This window comes from Morus notabilis, unplaced genomic scaffold (genome assembly GCF_000414095.1).
Source record: "Morus notabilis unplaced genomic scaffold, ASM41409v2 Scaffold448, whole genome shotgun sequence".
In the NCBI taxonomy this organism is placed as follows: Eukaryota; Viridiplantae; Streptophyta; class Magnoliopsida; order Rosales; family Moraceae; genus Morus; species Morus notabilis.
Window position 1 is genome coordinate 236,855 of NW_010367461.1, and position 19,076 is coordinate 255,930.

The 19,076-nt window shown below is 36.6% G+C and overlaps 3 protein-coding genes across 3 annotated transcripts; 1 reads left to right on the forward strand and 2 right to left on the reverse strand.

Annotated features, from left to right (window-relative positions):
- Nucleotides 1-4,060: 4,060 nt before the first annotated feature.
- LOC112094375 (metalloendoproteinase 1-MMP-like) lies at nucleotides 4,061-5,423 on the reverse strand. Its single transcript, XM_024175058.1, has one exon. It carries the CDS (start codon nucleotides 5,258-5,260, stop codon nucleotides 4,088-4,090), a length of 1,173 nt encoding a protein of 390 aa, XP_024030826.1. The 5' UTR covers nucleotides 5,261-5,423; the 3' UTR covers nucleotides 4,061-4,087.
- A 2,351-nt stretch (nucleotides 5,424-7,774) lies between these two features.
- On the forward strand, nucleotides 7,775-11,197 carry LOC21395061 (O-fucosyltransferase 29). The gene is made up of 9 exons (XM_010112536.2): nucleotides 7,775-8,308; nucleotides 8,398-8,491; nucleotides 8,673-8,749; nucleotides 8,872-8,960; nucleotides 9,093-9,282; nucleotides 9,361-9,542; nucleotides 9,673-9,775; nucleotides 10,076-10,404; nucleotides 10,502-11,197. The coding sequence occupies exons 1-9, from the start codon at nucleotides 8,108-8,110 to the stop codon at nucleotides 10,821-10,823; spliced, it is 1,587 nt and encodes a 528-aa protein (XP_010110838.1). The 5' UTR covers nucleotides 7,775-8,107; the 3' UTR covers nucleotides 10,824-11,197.
- A 515-nt stretch (nucleotides 11,198-11,712) lies between these two features.
- LOC21395062 (WAT1-related protein At3g30340) lies at nucleotides 11,713-13,461 on the reverse strand. Its single transcript, XM_024175069.1, has 6 exons — nucleotides 13,277-13,461; nucleotides 12,997-13,059; nucleotides 12,756-12,872; nucleotides 12,257-12,665; nucleotides 11,996-12,147; nucleotides 11,713-11,881 (listed from the first exon to the last, which is right to left on the reverse strand). The coding sequence occupies exons 1-6, from the start codon at nucleotides 13,459-13,461 to the stop codon at nucleotides 11,713-11,715; spliced, it is 1,095 nt and encodes a 364-aa protein (XP_024030837.1).
- Between the last annotated feature and the right edge of the window lie 5,615 nt (nucleotides 13,462-19,076).

Here is a 19,076-nt window from a genome sequence, read left to right on the forward strand (position 1 = left end):
TACGACAATAGGGGATGCCATAAGCTAAGGTATAAACGGCAGTGGAGATAGTATACGACAACAGGGGAGGCAGGTAATAAGCTAAGATATAAACGGCAACAGGAAAGCCAATACGATAGCAAGGGAGGCAATAATCTAAGGTAAAAACGGCCATAGGACAGCCAATACGACAACAGGGTAGGTAATAAGCTTATGTATAAATGGCAACAGGAGAGACAATACGACAACAAGGGAGGCAATAAGCTAAAGGTAAAAATGGCCACAGGACAGCCAATACGACAACAGGGTAGGCAATAATCTAAGGTAAAACGGCAATAGGATAGACAATACGACAACAGGGGAATAAACAAGCTAAGGTAAAAACGACAACAGCCAAGGCAATACGAGAACAGGGGATGCAATAGCCACAGGGACAAACGACAACAGTTGAGGCAATACGACAACAAGTAAGAGAACATCGTGACTGCGAACGACAACAGTGGTCTCACTACACATTAGCATCACAATACAAACGACAAGGAATATGTCTCACGTTTCCATCACAATGCAAACGACAACCAATATCTCAGCATCAAATCAGTGAAAACGAAGAAGAACTACGGTGCGATCATGACAAATCCAGAACAAATAATGGTATATAGGAGATTAGTAGTTGTGAAATATCATACCCGGTTGGAACCAGTTGAGGACAAAGGCTTATCGTCTATCAAAACCCCCAAACGCGATCGTGAGGCAGCGCGTACGACGGCTTGACACCGGAACCGCCGATGGTAACCTCTCAACGGAAGATAACCAGTAGATGCAAGATTCTTCCGTTTGACTCTACATCGACGCAATAAGACGGCCAATGGAGTTTGCCGGTTGCATCGAGGCGGATGAATGGTATCCGTGATGAAGATTCAAGGGCAGGGGCGGGGAACACTTCTAGGGTTGGGCATGCAACAAGAAATCGAAGCAAAAATGGTGGAAATAGGGGAGAGGTTTACCTTTTTTCGCTGCGGATCGACAAAGTAACCGATTCGAGTAACCTTCCCCCAATGGAGAGAGTCAATTTTCACTCTAAAAATCTGCAGACAATAGCTTTTTTCAGAGTGAAATTAGAAGGGGGAGGCAGGAACCAGGGTCCAGCGGGCAAAAAGCATAGAGAAATATGCACTGGGGAGGCAGGAACGAGGCAGCAACGGGAAGAAATCAGGAATCTGCACTGTTCAAGCACATGAAAACACTGTAGAAGCACACTGCAGTAATGGAAAAACGAGTGGTGTGCCAAACTCTGAAATCAGAGTTATTACTCGAGTTTCACACTCGAGTTTTGGTTAATGAACGTAAAACGCAACCCAAAATTCAATTCGAGTGGGATACATGAAGTGAACGGGCCCAAAAATGCCGGAATCTCAACCATCGTTCTCTCTCATTCTTGCAAAAAGCTTCTCTTCATAATGACAGCCTGCTTGCAAGATGCAAGTCACCTTGGAACTGGCAAACCAAAGCTCTGAATCAACACAGAGTAATTTGGATCAGAACAGTTCAACACATTCTTTCTTTGAATGCAAACTAAACTATTCTAAGGACCAGAGAACTCGAATCATAACCAAACATGGCTAGCTAGAGAGAGAGAGAGAGAGAGAGAGAGAGAGAGAGAGAGAGAGAGAGAGAGAGAGTCCGACAACAAAGAGACAAGAAACAACTTTTTAAACGAGACATGAAGGCTGAAGCATAGAGGACAGCGCCCACGGCCCACCTCCAAAATAGAAAACAGCACACATGTCTCACGTACGTATGATCAATTCCAGCTGAGGGAAAGGAGCAACTTAAGTTACCAGGCTATTCTTGAGTGCAGAAATGATGGCCAAAATTTTGTACCAGACATATGATTTCTTGCTTATTCTAAGGAAACATAATACTTACCCTAAAGTGTTTAAGTTTGATGAGTGCTTAATATATTAAAAAAATAGATAAATAAATAAATAAATAAAAAAGAGCGGTAAAGGCGAGAAGGTGAACGTTAAAAGCAGGGAGAAACAAAAGCAAGTACCGATCGATTAAGGGAAAGTAGATCTGCAATGCTACTTTCTTTGTTTTCTCAAGGTTTTAATTATTATTTTTAAGTAAAAATTATACAATTGAATTGATTTATGCAATAAATTCAAATCAACAATATCATTATCAAGGTCAATAATGCCTTCACACATGTGCCTTTAAGTCATATGTAAAATATATATAAACTGCACCCATATTTTAATTCCGCAAACATAATTAAGCCACATGTCTCCTTTAATTAATTACTGAAAAATTGTAAAAAATATGTCTACCTTTAAAACTTATGTTAGTGAATAACTCATTTAGCAATGTACACAAATTAATAGGCCTTTTTATGATTTAGTCATGGCCTACACATGATTCACGCCTTCTGAGTTCTAAGCTAATTGAAAATCTAGATACTGACAAAATGCTTAAATGTCGTGGGAAGTTATTAATGTATTGTTGACATCCAAATCCAAAACACGTGTGGATAACAAGGAACCGAAGTTTCATTGATAAATTTAAACTACTTTCAAAAATGTTATTATCATCTATGCATAAGCCGTGCCATAGTTGGGCAGCAAAATAAATAAATGAATAAATAAACAAATGAAAAGGAAACTATTGTAGATAGTGTGAGAGAAGCATGCCACGAAAAAAAAGCAAGTTGCAATTTTCAAGTGTTTATTTATTTCATCTAAATAATCATTATAGAAAATGTTGCGTCTCTTTCACGCCCTTGACCATATCCATATATAACCACAAACGTCAAATGTCAGCTTTAAAATCAAAATATAAAAAATATAAGAAGAGAAATACTAAGGACACTCTTTATGTCATTGTCTCTATTTATTGTTTGACATGTAAGTTATACTATCTCATTTTTATTTAAATAATAATAAATCATGTTAATAGAGTCCACGTGTCAAACAATAAGCGGAGAGAATGACAAAAATAGTACATTATATATAGTACACTAACACTACACACAACACACTTTGTGGCGGTAATTAAATACTACGTAATTAATAAATGACCAAACTAGGGGGGTTTAGACAAAAGATACATAGGATATGTGTGCTTAAGTGCTTATTTAATTTATTATCGAATTAGAGAAATAACATGTAAAGCAAACTTGAATAATCTGCGTTGAAGATATTTTTGGAAATATTTCGTATGTAGTTTTAGGGGTTAGGTCAAATTAGTTTGATTGGGATGTTTTCCAAACCATTAATTCATGTTTCTTTGAATCTTCTCTCTCCACTTTTAATTGACGTAAAAGTCTTACCTTTGTATCATAAGACGAGACTTCAAAACTGCTTCTTATCTTATATATATATATATATATATATATATATATATATGTATGTATGAATGTGTGCCGTGACATATTAGTTTTCTTCTTCATTTGCATTAATTGTTTGTAGATAACTAATTGTGGAAGAGATGGAATATACTTACTTATATATTTATCTTGTATAGTAAGTGATACCTTGGTTGTACCCAAAATTCAGGATAAGCATAATATTCTTCTTGTACTTCTTCTTCTTCTTCTTCTTTGGCAACCAAATTTAAAAAAATATGAAATTAGTACTTGGTAATCGGGTAGGTAAGGATATAATTAATTTAATCTCCATTTTGTTGATTTACTCATTGACCTCTTTCGTGTCCACTTTGATCGGTGCCCCCTTTTGAGGGCTCTCATTAATGCTCACTTGACTTGTTTCGTGCCCAACTTTTGGTTTACTTTTTCTTTTCTTTAATTTGAAAGGATCAACTTACAGTAATAGTACTACGTACAAATTTTACTATACAAAATCAATTAAGGAATAAAACAGAATATTGAAAGCAAGCACATTATAATACGTCCTAAATTAACCAAAAAGAAAAAAAGAAAAAGAAAAAAGATCAAACCATCATCAGAAGTAGAGAAAGAATTTGATCTTTTACTTTCTTCAATTTGATGAGCATATATGTATCGAATTGACAGTACTTTGTTTTCCTTGAGTGAGTAAAAAAAAAAAAGAATGATTTGGGAAAACAAAAATAAATAATAGTATACTAATTAGTAGGAGTGGAGTGGGTAGAAAAACATATGAAAAAGGAAAAAGGAAAAACAAATATTGATCCAAATGGGGATCATAGGCTTGGTAGTAGGAGAAAAGGATTGGTTGTTGTAATTAGAATTCTGAGAAGACCGATGGAACAAAGAGCTGATCTTGAAGTTAGGGTTGGAGCCGTACAGGGATTGAACACCTCGAACGTCGTCAATCTTGAGGTCAACCTTCTTAGTCCTCGGACTCAAACTTGGATACATCACCGCTTCTTTTACGGACGAATGACCCAGCCCAAGTACGTGCCCAATCTCGTGCGTCGCCACCGACTCCAAGTCAATGGCTGCTTTTGACTTTTCCGATTCTAAATCAACCGCCCACGACTCCGCCGCGTCCAGGTGGAACCGCCCGTTCTCCGGCGAGAAAGCGTGGGCCAGCACTCCCAACACCCCGTCGAACGGCTCTCCGTCCCCGTGATCCCCCCTGTAGAACCCTATCTTTATGTTCGCCGAGGAATACTCCTCCGTCTCCCTGAAGTTAACGGGGATCACCGCCGACCATCTCGAGAAGGAGCGTCTGAACACGGAGCGGATGTCCGTTAGGCTCAGGTACTTGACGACGTTATTCGGAGAGAAGGCGTAGGAGAGCGTCATCGGCGAAGCGCGCTGCCACCTCGGCCGACCGTAGAAGTAGGCGTAGTGGCGCGTGCCGTGCAGCCGGCCGTGATCAGCACTCGCCGCCGCCATGTGATCGTCGCTTAGGCCGCACCTTGGCGACATGATTGCGGTTATAGTATCGGAGTCGAGCTTTCCGGTGACCGGTAAACCGAGATTGGTTTGGTAAAGGAGGACAGCGGATTCGAATTGGTTGTCGAAATTATCCGTGAAATTGGTGTCGGAGAGGGAGAGATAGCCGAAGCGGCGGAAGTACTCCTTCAGGTTGGACATGCCGGAGACGTGGCTGCCCTTGACGGCGTCTAGGAACCTCGTGAAGTCGTGCCACGTGGCGTTTCTGGGGGGGTCGTCGGAGGTAGTTATGACTGATTGGGAATATGGGATTTGGTCGGACGGCGGGATGAGCCTGACTGGAGAGCAAGGAAGTAACAAACTAATCAGGAGGAACATCAAGATGAACCAAGAGGACGACGAATAGTGGTGGTAGTAGTAACCGAATAACGGAAACATGGTGATGTCGTTAGTTATTTTGGGATTAGGGACGCGTATACATATAGCGGCAAAATTAATTAAGAGGAAACTTGTATGTGTTTGATTTGATGTGGTTTATTAATTTATACATGATATTGGGGCGAGGGCATGCGTCGTCGGATTAAAAAAGTCCAAATCATGAACAAAGTATAGGAATCATGATAAATTATGACGACATATATATATATATAGTTTACATATATAGATATAAAAATTGTTAGACGTCCAAGTAGAGAAGAAATGAGAAAGGGCAAGGAAAGGGATGAAGAATAAGAAGATTCCGCCGTGCTCGCGTGGGTAATTAATGGGAGGTTCTGACTTGACTCGACTTTTAAATTTTAATTGGTGATCTAATTCCTTGTTGTTTGGTGGACAAACCACTCTGCACCTACATACATATATATATATATATATATATGTATGACTATGCTGTTGTTGTACATCCTTTCATCTCATAATTCATTAGATACGATCTTTAGTCATATATATATATATATATATATATATGACTAAAGATCGTATCTAATGAATTATGAGATGAAAGGATGTACAACAACAGCATAGTCATACATATATATATATATATATATATGTATGACTATGCTGTTGTTGTACATCCTTTCATCTCATAATTCATTAGATACGATCTTTAGTCATATATATATATATATATATGTCTGTGTATTACCTGCACTTAGTAATTAATAAGTTACAACGTGAAAAACGGAAGTTGAAGCTCAATTAGTTCTCATTACTAGATCTCTTTAATTTAATTTCATGTGATTATTGACCTGCATACATAGCATATTTATATTAATTTGGTGATCATTTCTAAGTACATCATCATCATCACCCCAATCCCCTTCTTAAAACGATCACGATCACTACTTAATTCTCATTTCTGGTTTAATCTTTATTTAGTGCATGGTTTCTTCGATAATATTAACCAATGAGAGTATGATATTTATATTTATATTGACCAATGTTGGTTGGGGCAACAACAATAACAACAAAGCTTACTAATTTTTCCAGTTCAAACATCATGAGTCCAAACACATACCCCTTTCTTTGTCTTTGGGTAGTTAAGCTAACAGAATTGTTTGGCAAACTAAAGTTAATAAATTCGTGAACGTGTAAAACAAAAGGGGAAGGTGTACTATCTAACGTATAGGAAAGTAAAAGCTTTAACTGATCTGTATTCTCTACTAGCTAGTATTCCATCATTGAATGGAACTTATTGGAGAAGTTAACTTTCCTATCATATATCATAAAAGAAATAAATTATATTCAAATGAGATGATCAAGACATGACCAAATTTCTTGAGCTGCTTGTTATTGATTGAGGATATATATATATATATATATGTATGTATGTATGTATGTATAGGTGATGACCGTTTAACTAAAACCTAACTGTCTTAATATATATTATAAGGTCAATATACATGATGCGTGTTTTCGAGTATTAATGAGCAGACATACATGATCACTTAAACATTTATCATTGGAACCGATAACGGATTACGACGTAAGCAATTGCACCACGGCATATTAATTACTTAATTAAGGAAACAAATATCATTTAAAAGATAAAAACACCCGAAAAGGAAGTTCAACTCCTTCACCAATCACCAACGGCCTGATACGATCAAACTGCATGGCTTGGACTAAGATAATCTCGAATTATGCAACTTATAATAATGCCAATATGCATCCTAGCTATATTTAACGCAAAAAATTAATTAAAAAAAATATAGCTTATAATGATAATTAATTCTTGAATTTTATACCAGAAAAATCGCCGGAAAACCATATTAGAACTGATCTATATTGGACGACAAAAAGAGCAGAAACTGAAAGAAATTTTTCCAGAGGAGGCTAGAAAAAACTTCGAGCCGCCTCTCCCGCTGTTCGTTCCTTCTCTCACTCTCAGTGCTCAACCATTTCTCCTGGCGTTTCATTTATATACTTTTATGCGTATTTTCTTGAAAAAAAATTTCGTTGATCTTAATAATCAAAGAAGGAATATTTATTATAAAAGTATTTGTTAGTACGGTGCTAAAAGTTGGATCAGAATATTTATTTAAAATTTGTCGTCATTGTTACCTACAAAGCTAAGCTATACATTTTTTTTTCTTTTTTTTTTTGTTGTATTGGTAGTGCTTTTTCTTCTTTTATTTGAGTATTGTTACAGTCAACTCCTCCTTAAAACCAGGAAAAAGCATCTGTGTTTTGTTTTGTTTTTGTTTTTTTAATTCATTTTGGTGTTTATTGATTAATTAATTAAATAATAATAAATAATGTAATAAACAAGGGTAAGCGAATGTAATTTGTGTAGAGTGAATGAATGAGGAGGAAGGTTGAAATGAAAAGAGTTTAATTATTGATGCATTTACATAATAATAAAGGAAACAAAGTGGTAAAAGGAAAAAGTAGAAATAATTGAAGAAGATATAATAGATAATAACAAATAAAATAAAATAAAATGAAAAAAAGAGAAGAAGAAGAAGAAGAAGAAGAAGAAGAAGAAGGATTTGATTCGGTGGGAGTGTCTCTTTCCTTGCAATAATAATAATAATAATAATGTCTCATTTCTTCGTAGGATCTGTTGTGTGCGTGTGTGTGTCGTCTCAAAACCTCGGCAGTGGCGCAGAGAGTAGAGTGTGGTGAGTATTGGATCGAAATCCCAAATTGGAAGCAAAGAAAACAGAAGAGAAAAAAAAAAGCGCAGAAATTTCCAAAACAAGAGAGAGAAGAGAGATCAGATTGGGATGGGAATAAATGGAATTTGTGAGATTTTGGGGATGAATATTGACGAATGATGAAATGAGGATGGGATTGGGATTGGGAGCAGTGATGGTAAGCGTGAATGGGAAGCAGCTGTGGTCGTGGAGGGTTGGGTGCGGAGTAATGCTGTTCGTGTTGGGTTTGGTCTCGCTCTTCACCGGTCACATTGCTTCTCATCTCGAATACTGGTATTCTCATCATCCCTTCGTCGTCAACCGCTCCTCTCTCTACTCCAAACTGGTCAGTCTGTTGATACTTTTTACTTGCAACTACTTTGTTTTTTTGTTTTTTTGTTTTGAGATAAATTTTGATTTTGATTTACTTTGCAGCATTTCGGAGATCGTCCTTCCCCCATTGATATTTGGAAGTCCAAATACTCCAACCATTTCTACGCTTGCAGTCAGAAAAGCCCTCATTTTCCTCGTGAGTATTGTATTATTAGTATATAATAAGCATGGTATATACTATACTGAACTCCAATCTCTGTGTGGAAATAAATTTTAACAACAACAACAAAAGATACTTACTTGCTTTTGATTTTTATGTATCAATTATTATGATTTATGTATGTATGTATGTATGTATGAATGTAAAAAATTAACAGCGGCTACCCGCGAGCGATTCTCCAATGGCTACTTACTGATTGCGACTAGTGGAGGCCTCAACCAACAACGAACTGGAGTAATCTCATCCCATCTCTACATTTTGCTTTCCCTTCCCTTTAACAATTAATTACTAACTAACTATTGATGCTATTATATATAATTGCTAATGCTAGTTTCATTTCTTTTCAATCATCTCAGATAACTGATGCTGTAGTCGTTGCTCGAATTCTTAACGCTACATTAGTTGTGCCTGAATTAGATCATCATTCCTTTTGGAAGGACGACAGGTTACAAACAATCTCTTTCTTTCTTTCTTCCTTTCTATTTATTTACAAACATTATTAACACACGCACTGTTATTACTACTAGTTGCCTACTTCTAAGCATCCTGATAGTGATCCCTGCACTAATCTACGCAGCAACTTTGTTGACATTTTTGATGTCAATTGGTTCATTTCTTCCCTCGCAAAGGACATCACCATCGTCAAGCGAGTCCCCGACAAAGTCATGCGTTCCATGGATAAACCTCCCTATACCATGCGCGTTCCCAGGAAATCAGCCCCTGATTACTATCTTGATCAAGTCCTGCCAATACTCTCCAGGAGACGTGTAAGCCTACTCACCCATCTTTTCTTTTCTTTTCTTTGTGATGATGGATACGACAATTAACATATACGATCTGTGCAGGTTTTGCAGTTGACAAAGTTTGATTACAGACTTGCAAATGACCTTGACGAAGACCTGCAGAAGTTGCGTTGTCGCGTTAATTACCATGCTTTAAGATTTACAAAACCTATACAAGAGCGTGGTCACAAACTTGTCCTGAGAATGCGAAAGATGGCCACTCGTTTCATTGCGGTTCACTTAAGGTTAGTTGTTAATTCATATTTCTTGGAAAGGTGTGTTACGTCTGTATGTAAATAGGTGCAGACAAGCATGAATATTGATCGATGAATTTCCAATTCCGTGTGAATGACACAGACTCTTTTCTACAAACAGGTTTGAACCCGATATGCTTGCGTTTTCTGGGTGTTATTATGGCGGGGGCGAAAAAGAGAGATACGAACTTGGAGAAATAAGAAAACGCTGGGCCACATTACCCGTGAGTCACTACCCTGTTGTTCTTTTTTTTTTTTTTTTTTTTTTTTTTTTTTTTTGGGGGCCCTTTTTTTTTTTTTTTTTTTTTTTTTTTTCTATTTTTATTGGCGACCTTAATTTTCTTGTTCAACGAACAGTGGGAACTGATAATGAATCCTCAGATGTGACGTGTATGGTTCATATCTTACATTGGATATTGGTTTTGTGGTAGTATTTAGGTATGAAAGATACCGTGCCTATAAGAAGGTTAGATTCGCTCTATCTTCTGTATCACAAATTAATTCCATCATCGTTGTTTATACAGGATTTAAGCCCTGATGGAGAGCGAAAACGAGGAAAATGTCCACTCACCCCTCATGAAGTGGGTTTGATGCTGCGAGCTCTTGGTTTTGCAAATGACACATTTCTCTATGTTGCTTCTGGTGAAATATATGGCGGGGAAGAAACTTTACGCCCTCTAAGGGAACTCTTTCCGAACTTTTACACTAAGGAAATGCTTGCAAATGAAGAGCTTAAACCATTTCTTCCATATTCTTCACGACTAGCTGCCATTGACTACATTGTCTGTGATGAAAGTGATGTATTTGTCACTAATAATAATGGAAACATGGCCAAAATTCTGGCAGGTCGAAGGTAAGCATTTTATTCTATTTGCTTGTTTCCTTTTTGTTGGAGAGAGCACTCTTTCTGCATTGATTTTTTTTTTTTTTTTTTTTTTTTTTTTTCACAGGAGGTATATGGGTCATAAGAGGACCATCAGGCCTAATGCAAAGAGGCTTAGTGCTTTATTCATGGCTAGGGATCAGATGGATTGGGATACTTTCTCGAAAAAGGTAAAATCATGCCAGAGAGGATTCATGGGTGAACCAGACGATATGCGACCTGGGCGGGGTGAATTTCATGAATATCCACACTCTTGTATCTGCGAGAAACCATTTAGGGATTTGGAGGACAGTGATCGTGCAGATAACTCAGAACACATTGCAATGGACTTGACAAAGAAATCTCAAAACAAGTATAGTGAAGATGAAGTCAAGGTGAGAAGTGGTTGATGATGCCAAAAAAGTGTCATGGGGTTTCTAAAAGAGACGGTCAGGAGATTATTCTTTTTTGGCTCTGCATAAGGGATCGTGGAATGGTGGTTGTTAGAAAATTATCTATAGATTGATTGGACATGGTAGTGACTTGTCGGTTGCACGTTTAGTTTTGCAATCCTCTATACGAGCTCAAAATTTTATACAAGCTCGACATTTGAAAGCGGTTTATTGCTTTTGATTTAGTTGCTGAACAACAGAATTGGACCTTGTAAAGGAGAAGGACTTTTACCGAGCTGCAATTGTCCATAAGTAGTTTTTTTTTTTTTTTTTTTAAAAAACTAGATAAATAGGTGTGTAGGATGGAAGAAACTCATCTTGGTGCTTGTAAGTCAAACAAATGAAATCTAATTTAATTGTGTGTTCTTTTTTCTGTATTTGATATCTTACGTTTCATTTGAGACTCTGAGGGTAAGTATGCCACAGCCAACCTAGTTTGATGGGTAAACCAGATTAGGTGAATAATCTTTGGGTCAATTAATTGAGTTTGCTCTAGTGCTATAACAATTTGTCTGCCATTGTATATGAGTATATTGCTTTGGTCCCCGTTCACGAGCAAATGGCAAGGACGAATTCATCTTATCAAGTATCTTATTGATTTGCGTTTGATTTCAGAAGTTAAGCAAACCTCATTAGTATGACCATCTCAAAGAATACTGGAGGAGTATCTACAGTTTCAGATGCAGACAAGGTAAGCATGTTTTATTCTGAAAGGAAAGAGGTTGAATTTTTTGAGTTGATTCTTGTATTGACGTTCTAGCAGGAGACTAGTTAGGAAATCAATTAGGCGGAATAAGCATTTCTTCTGAATTGAGGAAAGATCACGCAATGCTATGCGACTTTGGCCTCAAGAAGGATGTGAATCGCTGGAGACTGTAATGACCTGCAAATGTGGCTCCTGCGTCTTGTTCTCTTCAGCTTCTTGAGCCAGTTTGGTCGCAAAATTCTGCATTTCTTTCTTCTTACCCCAAAGAAGGATGTAGAGGCCAATGATCACAGCGATGGATCCTAACAGACTGCTGGATTAATAGCAGCGTAATAGTGAGGTCACAAGTAGAAAAAGGTATGCAGTGATAATCAATTGAATGAAGCGTGCAAAATGAGATTATGAAAGTGAAGAAAAAAATGACCTTCCAAGATAGAAGCGCTCATGCAAAACGGGGATATCTATCATGGCTGCCATAATCTGAACTAGAGGGCTAAAGGCGGCCGTGAAGACTGGACCCCTTTTCTTTACGCACCATGACATTGTCACGTACCCCAACCCTGATCCTACCATCCCCTGGATTTGAAGTTCAAATGCCATGCCAAATCCCGTCCATTACTTATTACTTTTCCTAGTATTTAGCTTCATAATAAAAATAAAAAAGCCAAAGTTTTTGTATACTTACAGCAAACATAACCGTTGCTACTTGTATCCACCCTCGTAGAATCCACACAGAGAAGTGGCTGCCCGTCGAAAAACTCAAGATGGCGGACTGAATGGCACCAAAGAAGGACATGATGGCCGTGCTGGAATACTGGCAGGGGTACCTCTTGCCTATGCTTGATTGCAGAAGAAACCAGGAAGACCAGGAGAGTGTTCCTATGACCAGAGCTATTGTACCAATGGTCCATCTCTCAGCTTTCTTGGCAGAGCTTATGCCAATAGTGCTGTCCATCATGCGATTAGTGACATGGGAATTTTCAAATAGAGATGGTCCTTTGTAAAGCGTCAATAAAGCACCGCCACCTATGCAGACGAGTGTTCCTATGACTTTGGCTCGCCCACTGTTGCATTTCAAGTTCACTGCCTCTATTCTGCCAAAGAAAAGACGCGGAGAGAATGTTAAACAAACAGCCTTGCAATGGAAGAAGAAGAGCTGCTAATAATCACGGAAATGGGTGTACCCGAACGGTAAAGCCATTAGAAACGTGAGGACGGGCACCATGTTGATGAAGGCGCATGAGAAAGTGGCCGATGTGTATTGAATCCCCAGGAGGAACAGGTATTGTGTTAGAGATGCCCTGCAACAAATGAAAACAAAACCAACAAAAGCAAGCACCATATGACAGAAGCCCTTTACTTTTCTTTTTTCAATAGAAAAAGAACCTGCGTATATTAGATTAGTATTCAAATAACGTGACTAACCCAATAATGGCACTGAGGAAGAGATAGCATAAGATGCGAAGTGTGAGCCTTGGTCTGCTATCCCTGCAATGCAAGCAAGCGAGCTTTTTAACATATTTCCTTGTGAGCTAATTGAGTCACTGTCACAGAACTTGGGTACCAGGTAGTTCTGTTCTGAGTTTGAAGCATGAATCCTAAAGTCGTTTAGCTTGTGCATCCAATTCCAGAGTAGTGATGCATTCCAAAAACGGAAAGAGGTAAAAGTGACGCAGGCACAAAATGGCAAGAGTGAAGGGAGTACCTTTCCCAAAAGTAGGCGATTGGGGCTAAGAAAATGGCTGAAATGGAGAGGCGGTAGGTTACAAGAACCAAATGGTCCATTCCCTCGTCGAGCACTTTCTTGAGAAGAATGTTCACGACTGCGAAGGCAAGGTCGACTCCTACCATTGCCATAAATGGCTTCCATTCTTCACCACCTCTGGCCATTATGGTAATGGAGGAAGAACAGCACTCTCTCTCTCTCTCTCTGTGTGTATAGGAGGACAACAGGAAAGGGAAGGAAGGAAGAAGAGCAGAGATATGATGAGAGAGACATGTGTAGGTTGGTGTTCCGAGATTAAATTAAATACAAAGGGTGGTCCAGAATAAGTGGGGAGAAAGAAAGATTAAATTCTTCAAATCACATCAATTGCTTTAAGCAACTAACTTTGCCAATTATTTTATTTAAGAGAAATTTATTCTATTCTGCTTGACTGATCCTCTCCCCTCCTTTGGTCTCCAGTGAAATATGGAGAAAAAAGTGTATTTTTTTTTTGTTTTGGGAATCATATCATATCATTTCATATCATTTGGGAGCTGAGCCGAGGGGTGAGGCTCACACAGAGTCACCAACCGAACATCAAAAAGGTAATCGCATCTTTCAGATTAATCTTTTAGGCCATGTGTTTCCCCTTTGCATTTTTACTTGAGGCTCGCATCAATCTTTTTTTTGGGGCAATCCTCGCTTTCTATATAATATGTGTGAATATACCTTACTAAGGTATAGATATAGAGATATATAAAGCTAAGGCATCTTGTGGATTGTGATGATACAACGAGTAGTGTTAAATTTCCTTTTCTTTTGGTGTTTGAGTGTTGCTATGCTAATTGGTAGGGCATCTAATACTTTTCACGCTTTGGAGCAGTACAGCAGGAGACGCTGCCTACTACTACTAACTACTACTATTAGCTTTAGAAGAACAATGCGTCAACCCTTATTACCTCCGCCTTTAAAACGTTATCATGTTGTTTTGTTAACTACCAAAACTACAATAATAAACCAGACAACTGCTCTGCCTCTGCTTTGGTGTGGTGCTTCTTTGGACCGGGAATTTTAAATTATTATTATTATTTTTTTTTATTTATTATTATTTTTTTTTTTTGTAATTGTTTATCCTGACTGTTCATGGGTCCTAATAAGGCTGATGGATGGAGGAAGAAAGGACGTTTGGAAAGGGAATGTTATGACTTATGCGGTGAGAGAGACTGGTGAGGCCAAAAGAAGAAGAAATAGTAGTGAGTGAACCATATATCTTCGCTTGTCATTTGTCAAAAGCTTTTTGGCCTTGTCACTTGTAGTTGCAGTAGGACAATTGGGCATTTCATTTGGGGGTTTTTAGGATTAGAAATCAATCAATATCACTACTTTTCCTTCCCACCACTCAGGTCAACTAGTCATCACCATTATGCATGAGACAAAAATATCTTAACAACTTAATTTGGCTGTGTTTTTCATGATTAAGCGGGCAATTGTACTTGGGCTACCTTCTACAACTTCAACTTGTGTAAAAGCAAGATTACAGGAGCATGAGCAGGTTAAGATACATATATATATATATATATATATAATGTGTATCTTTTGTTAGCTTCATGCTCAACACTCAGGCTCATCATGATGAGCGTAAAACAATAACTATATAGGGGTTGGCCGTCTGACTGTTCAATGGCTTTTCCGATTACTTTCTAATCGTTATATTTTTTATGAGTTTTGCCCTCTGTTTGTTACTCTAGCACTTTTGTGCTTTTAATATTATATATTATGCCTCCTTCAACCAAAAAAATGTTTAGAATATGTGTATATTACTACATTACATCCATATAAAGTAGGAAGATATTCTACACCGTTAAATTTATTGCGGAAACTTTCGATTAGTATATATAGTACTCGATAACTATATATATATATATATGTTGAATTATCTGATATTTGATTATCGATATTATTAGCCCTAGACGGGCCACCAAACCTTGTGCATTTGTTTTTTTTGTTTTTTTTATGCTATTGTTTTGTCAGCAATGATGGAAACTTTGATATAATTAAGATGTGTTGAGATAGAGATATAATATAAACTCCAACATATATATATATATATATAAGTCAAATTAAAACAAAAGCATATATAGAAATGACTGACCAATGTTGGATTAATTACAAACTTTAAAGAGTAGAGTAGAGTAGAGTAGAGCAGATGATTAAAACAGGAATATTCGACAAATTAAACAAGAATTATGTACACATCATCTTGAGACCCTGTATTATGTTATACAAATAAACAAATGCGTATACCGGCATTATCTATGTGTAAAAAAAGAAAGAAGCCATTAATTGATTAATTAATTAATTAATTAATATTGCTAAAAAGTAAAAGACAAAGACACGTTTCTTGATAGTTTATGGTGCGTTTGAAATTGATTTTTGTTTGTTTTTGAAAACGTTTTTGCACACCTTTTGAGGTACAAAAATAAAAACGGTCTTCAAACCGTGATTGTCTAGCAAATATTTTGAAATCGAAAACGAAAATAAAAAACAGTGAGAATGTTTTTTTTGAAGGAATTAAAAAACGCTTAAAAGTTATTTTTCATTTTCTGTTTTCATTTCTTAATACTTATTAATAATGTTATAATATATTAATTAATAATTATAACTAAACACGATTTTATTTTTTTATTATACTTAAAATAATATCTTAAAAAATCAACTAAATATAATTTTAAAATCTATTTTAAAATAATTCTTAAAATAATTTTATTTTTATTTTTATATTAAAATTAAAATCATTTTAAAAACGTTATAAACAATCCTTAGTTGCATAGTACTGGACGAGCTAGCTAGGTGATGAGCTAAGGCATGACGCTGTCGCATTTCATTTCTTGGTATTTTCCCTAAAGCCACGGTGGTGAGATAAAAAGACAACGTGTGCTACTCAAAACTAATAATATCATTACACGCTTCCTCAATGCAAAACGATCCGTTGTTTATATGGAGATCTGATGCCCCTCGTTAACCGGTTATTACCAACCACATTTAAAATGCCAAAAAAACTGTCGGTATACTACTCTCCTTTCAATATAAACCAAACCCCTTAATATGTATATGTATATATATATATATATATGTATACATATAAACTTCTTTCTTTCTTTTTCTTCCCTTAAAGAAAGAACAAATATGGGATCCCTTCCATATTTCAATATTACTTCAATTAGGGAGAGGCATATATTCTGATTAATTGATTTTGAACGAACACTAACACCTCAAGCTATCGATCCAAGGATCATGCGCGCGTGGTATTCTTATGAATTTTGCACACACACATATATATTCCACTCCCCTTCCATTCTTTTCCACGCATGTATATATAATTATATATCGTGTATGGCATATATTCTTCTCCTTTTGTATATACATAATACATATGTTATATATATTGACTTGGGGAAAAATTGAGCATATATAGGACTTTGAGAAGAGAACATATACACAAATAAATATAAATGTAAATATGCAAATTAATACAATTGGTTTTTGTTAATTTGTTGTTCTTGTCCCCAGCTTGCAGCTAGCTCATTATTTTATGTACTCATTTTTTAGCTGATTGATCAGATGAGATGGATCATATCATCATGATTAAAATTGTATACGGCCCGGCTTTTGTTGGAATATAATTGTTGATGGTGAAATTTCATCAACAAGAATGCACCAGGTTATCGTTACTAAACTGGCTGGATTATTGGCCAAAACGCGCGTTAATGGCTACGTGATGTCCGGTTAATCTCAATTAGAAAAGTGCAACTGGTTGTGTGTGGAGTCTAAGGATACTTAGAATATGAATGAAAACACAAATAGATAAAAGAAACACTAGGAATTATAGTGGTTCACTCTCAATGAAAGAGCTACGTCTACTTTGAGAAAGTTCTCACTATTTTTCTTTGTTCTTTGATTACAGAGGCTTTGCTCTCTCAACTGAACATCATCATTTCTCTCTAGGGCCTTGTCCCTTTTATATCTCACAGATTACACTTTGAGAAAACCAAGAAAAATAGTTACCCAGCAGTCTCTTTCGAGTAGCATATCATCTTACTCAACTAGACTACAGCTATTCGGTACCTTTTCAGACTGTTCATCTCGGTGGATCTCTCGTGATTTTCCATTGGTCTGTTTTAGGCGACTAATAGGCTGGTAATCATTTTCTCTGCCATTGACTTTGTCCGCGCCCACAACTAATCTAGGGATTTCCCTCATGTCACCTTACGGGATACTCTTAGGATCTGAGTCAGATGATTGAACGCTCTACCCTCTCCGCTTTCGCTGGGCCTGAGCGATAAGTTAAGATATAGCCTTCGTCCTTGTCGATCTTTGCATACCATCGGCGGTCTATGGAGCTTCAGAACCATCCTCGATTCGACTGTCTGATCAATCGACCGTCATCGTGGATATTGCTCATTACAAACTTGTTGTTCTTAAGCCATTATTCGAGGATTATTGACGAAGGTTTTGGGGTGATTGACCCTTCTCTCATCGCCAACGGCACTTATCTTTGAAAGTTAATCCTTCGCCGTCTGCGCCTATCTGACGTGGCATGGCAGAGGCCATGTGGCGTCTATTTATTGTTCGACGTGGTAAGGAGGATTTTTCCTTACAACAATAATCATATATGAGATTGTTAAATGGTGTTATTAATGCTAAAGCCAAAGCTAATTAGTGATAAGAAATGTATATAGATTAGTGTTAGAACTTTAGGCCGGCGGTATAACGACCCCTCACGGGCCGTCACAGTTATTTTAACTTTTAAACATTTACCTCTTAAAGAATGCGGAAAAATAGTTAAGCTTAAAATACTTTACTTTGAATGACTTAAAGAAAAACCTAGATTTTTTTATATTATAACTTTAAAAAGTTTAAACCTCATCAATGAAAAATAATCTTTAGGTTCAACTCATTTATAAAAATCCATACCGTAAAATAAAATAAAAGAAGATCTTAAGTATTCTTCAAATCAAAACCACCATAAAACAAAGTTCCAAAACAATAAAAATGAAAACTAAAAACCTTGTTTAACATTAAACACTTTCATCCCATGATCGTTTCTCCCGTTTTCCTATCACGCATGGCTCGCATCCGCTCCAATTTTCTCCATGGCTACATCTTACCCTTTCGATTGTCTAGAACATGAAATAACTTATATAAGCAAAGGCTTAATAAGACACTTAATTCTCACAAATGTAAATAAACATTTTAATTCATTAACAATAAACGTCATCATGAGAATAATTATTTTTGAACATATTTTAAACTTTAAAATCTATCATATATTGGGCCCAACGTTGTACCTGTTGGTAGCCCGGATCGAATTCGGGTGCGGAAGCGCGGTGGTGCGGGGAAGAGGCGGATCATGTATAACAAAAATTTTCATAAAACTTTTGAGATACTCTATAGATTATATTAACTTAAATTAATTTGAATTCTAAATTGAACAACTTATCAAATAAGTTTAAATGGATAAATCTAGATGTGTTCAAATTCAAATTTAAATAATCACATTATTTAAATAATAATTAATTCTCAATTAATTATTTTTTGAGTATTTAATTTTAGAATTCCGTAATTCTAAAATTCTCATTTTGCCCTTTATGTCTAGTAGAATTACAAGGACGACGCGGGGACATATGGACCTATAATCCCGAACTCCAATAAAATTAATAATTAATTAAACACTTTAATTAATTAATTAATTCTATTAATTTCAATAGTTACTCCACTATAAACTTGGAATTGAACTCTC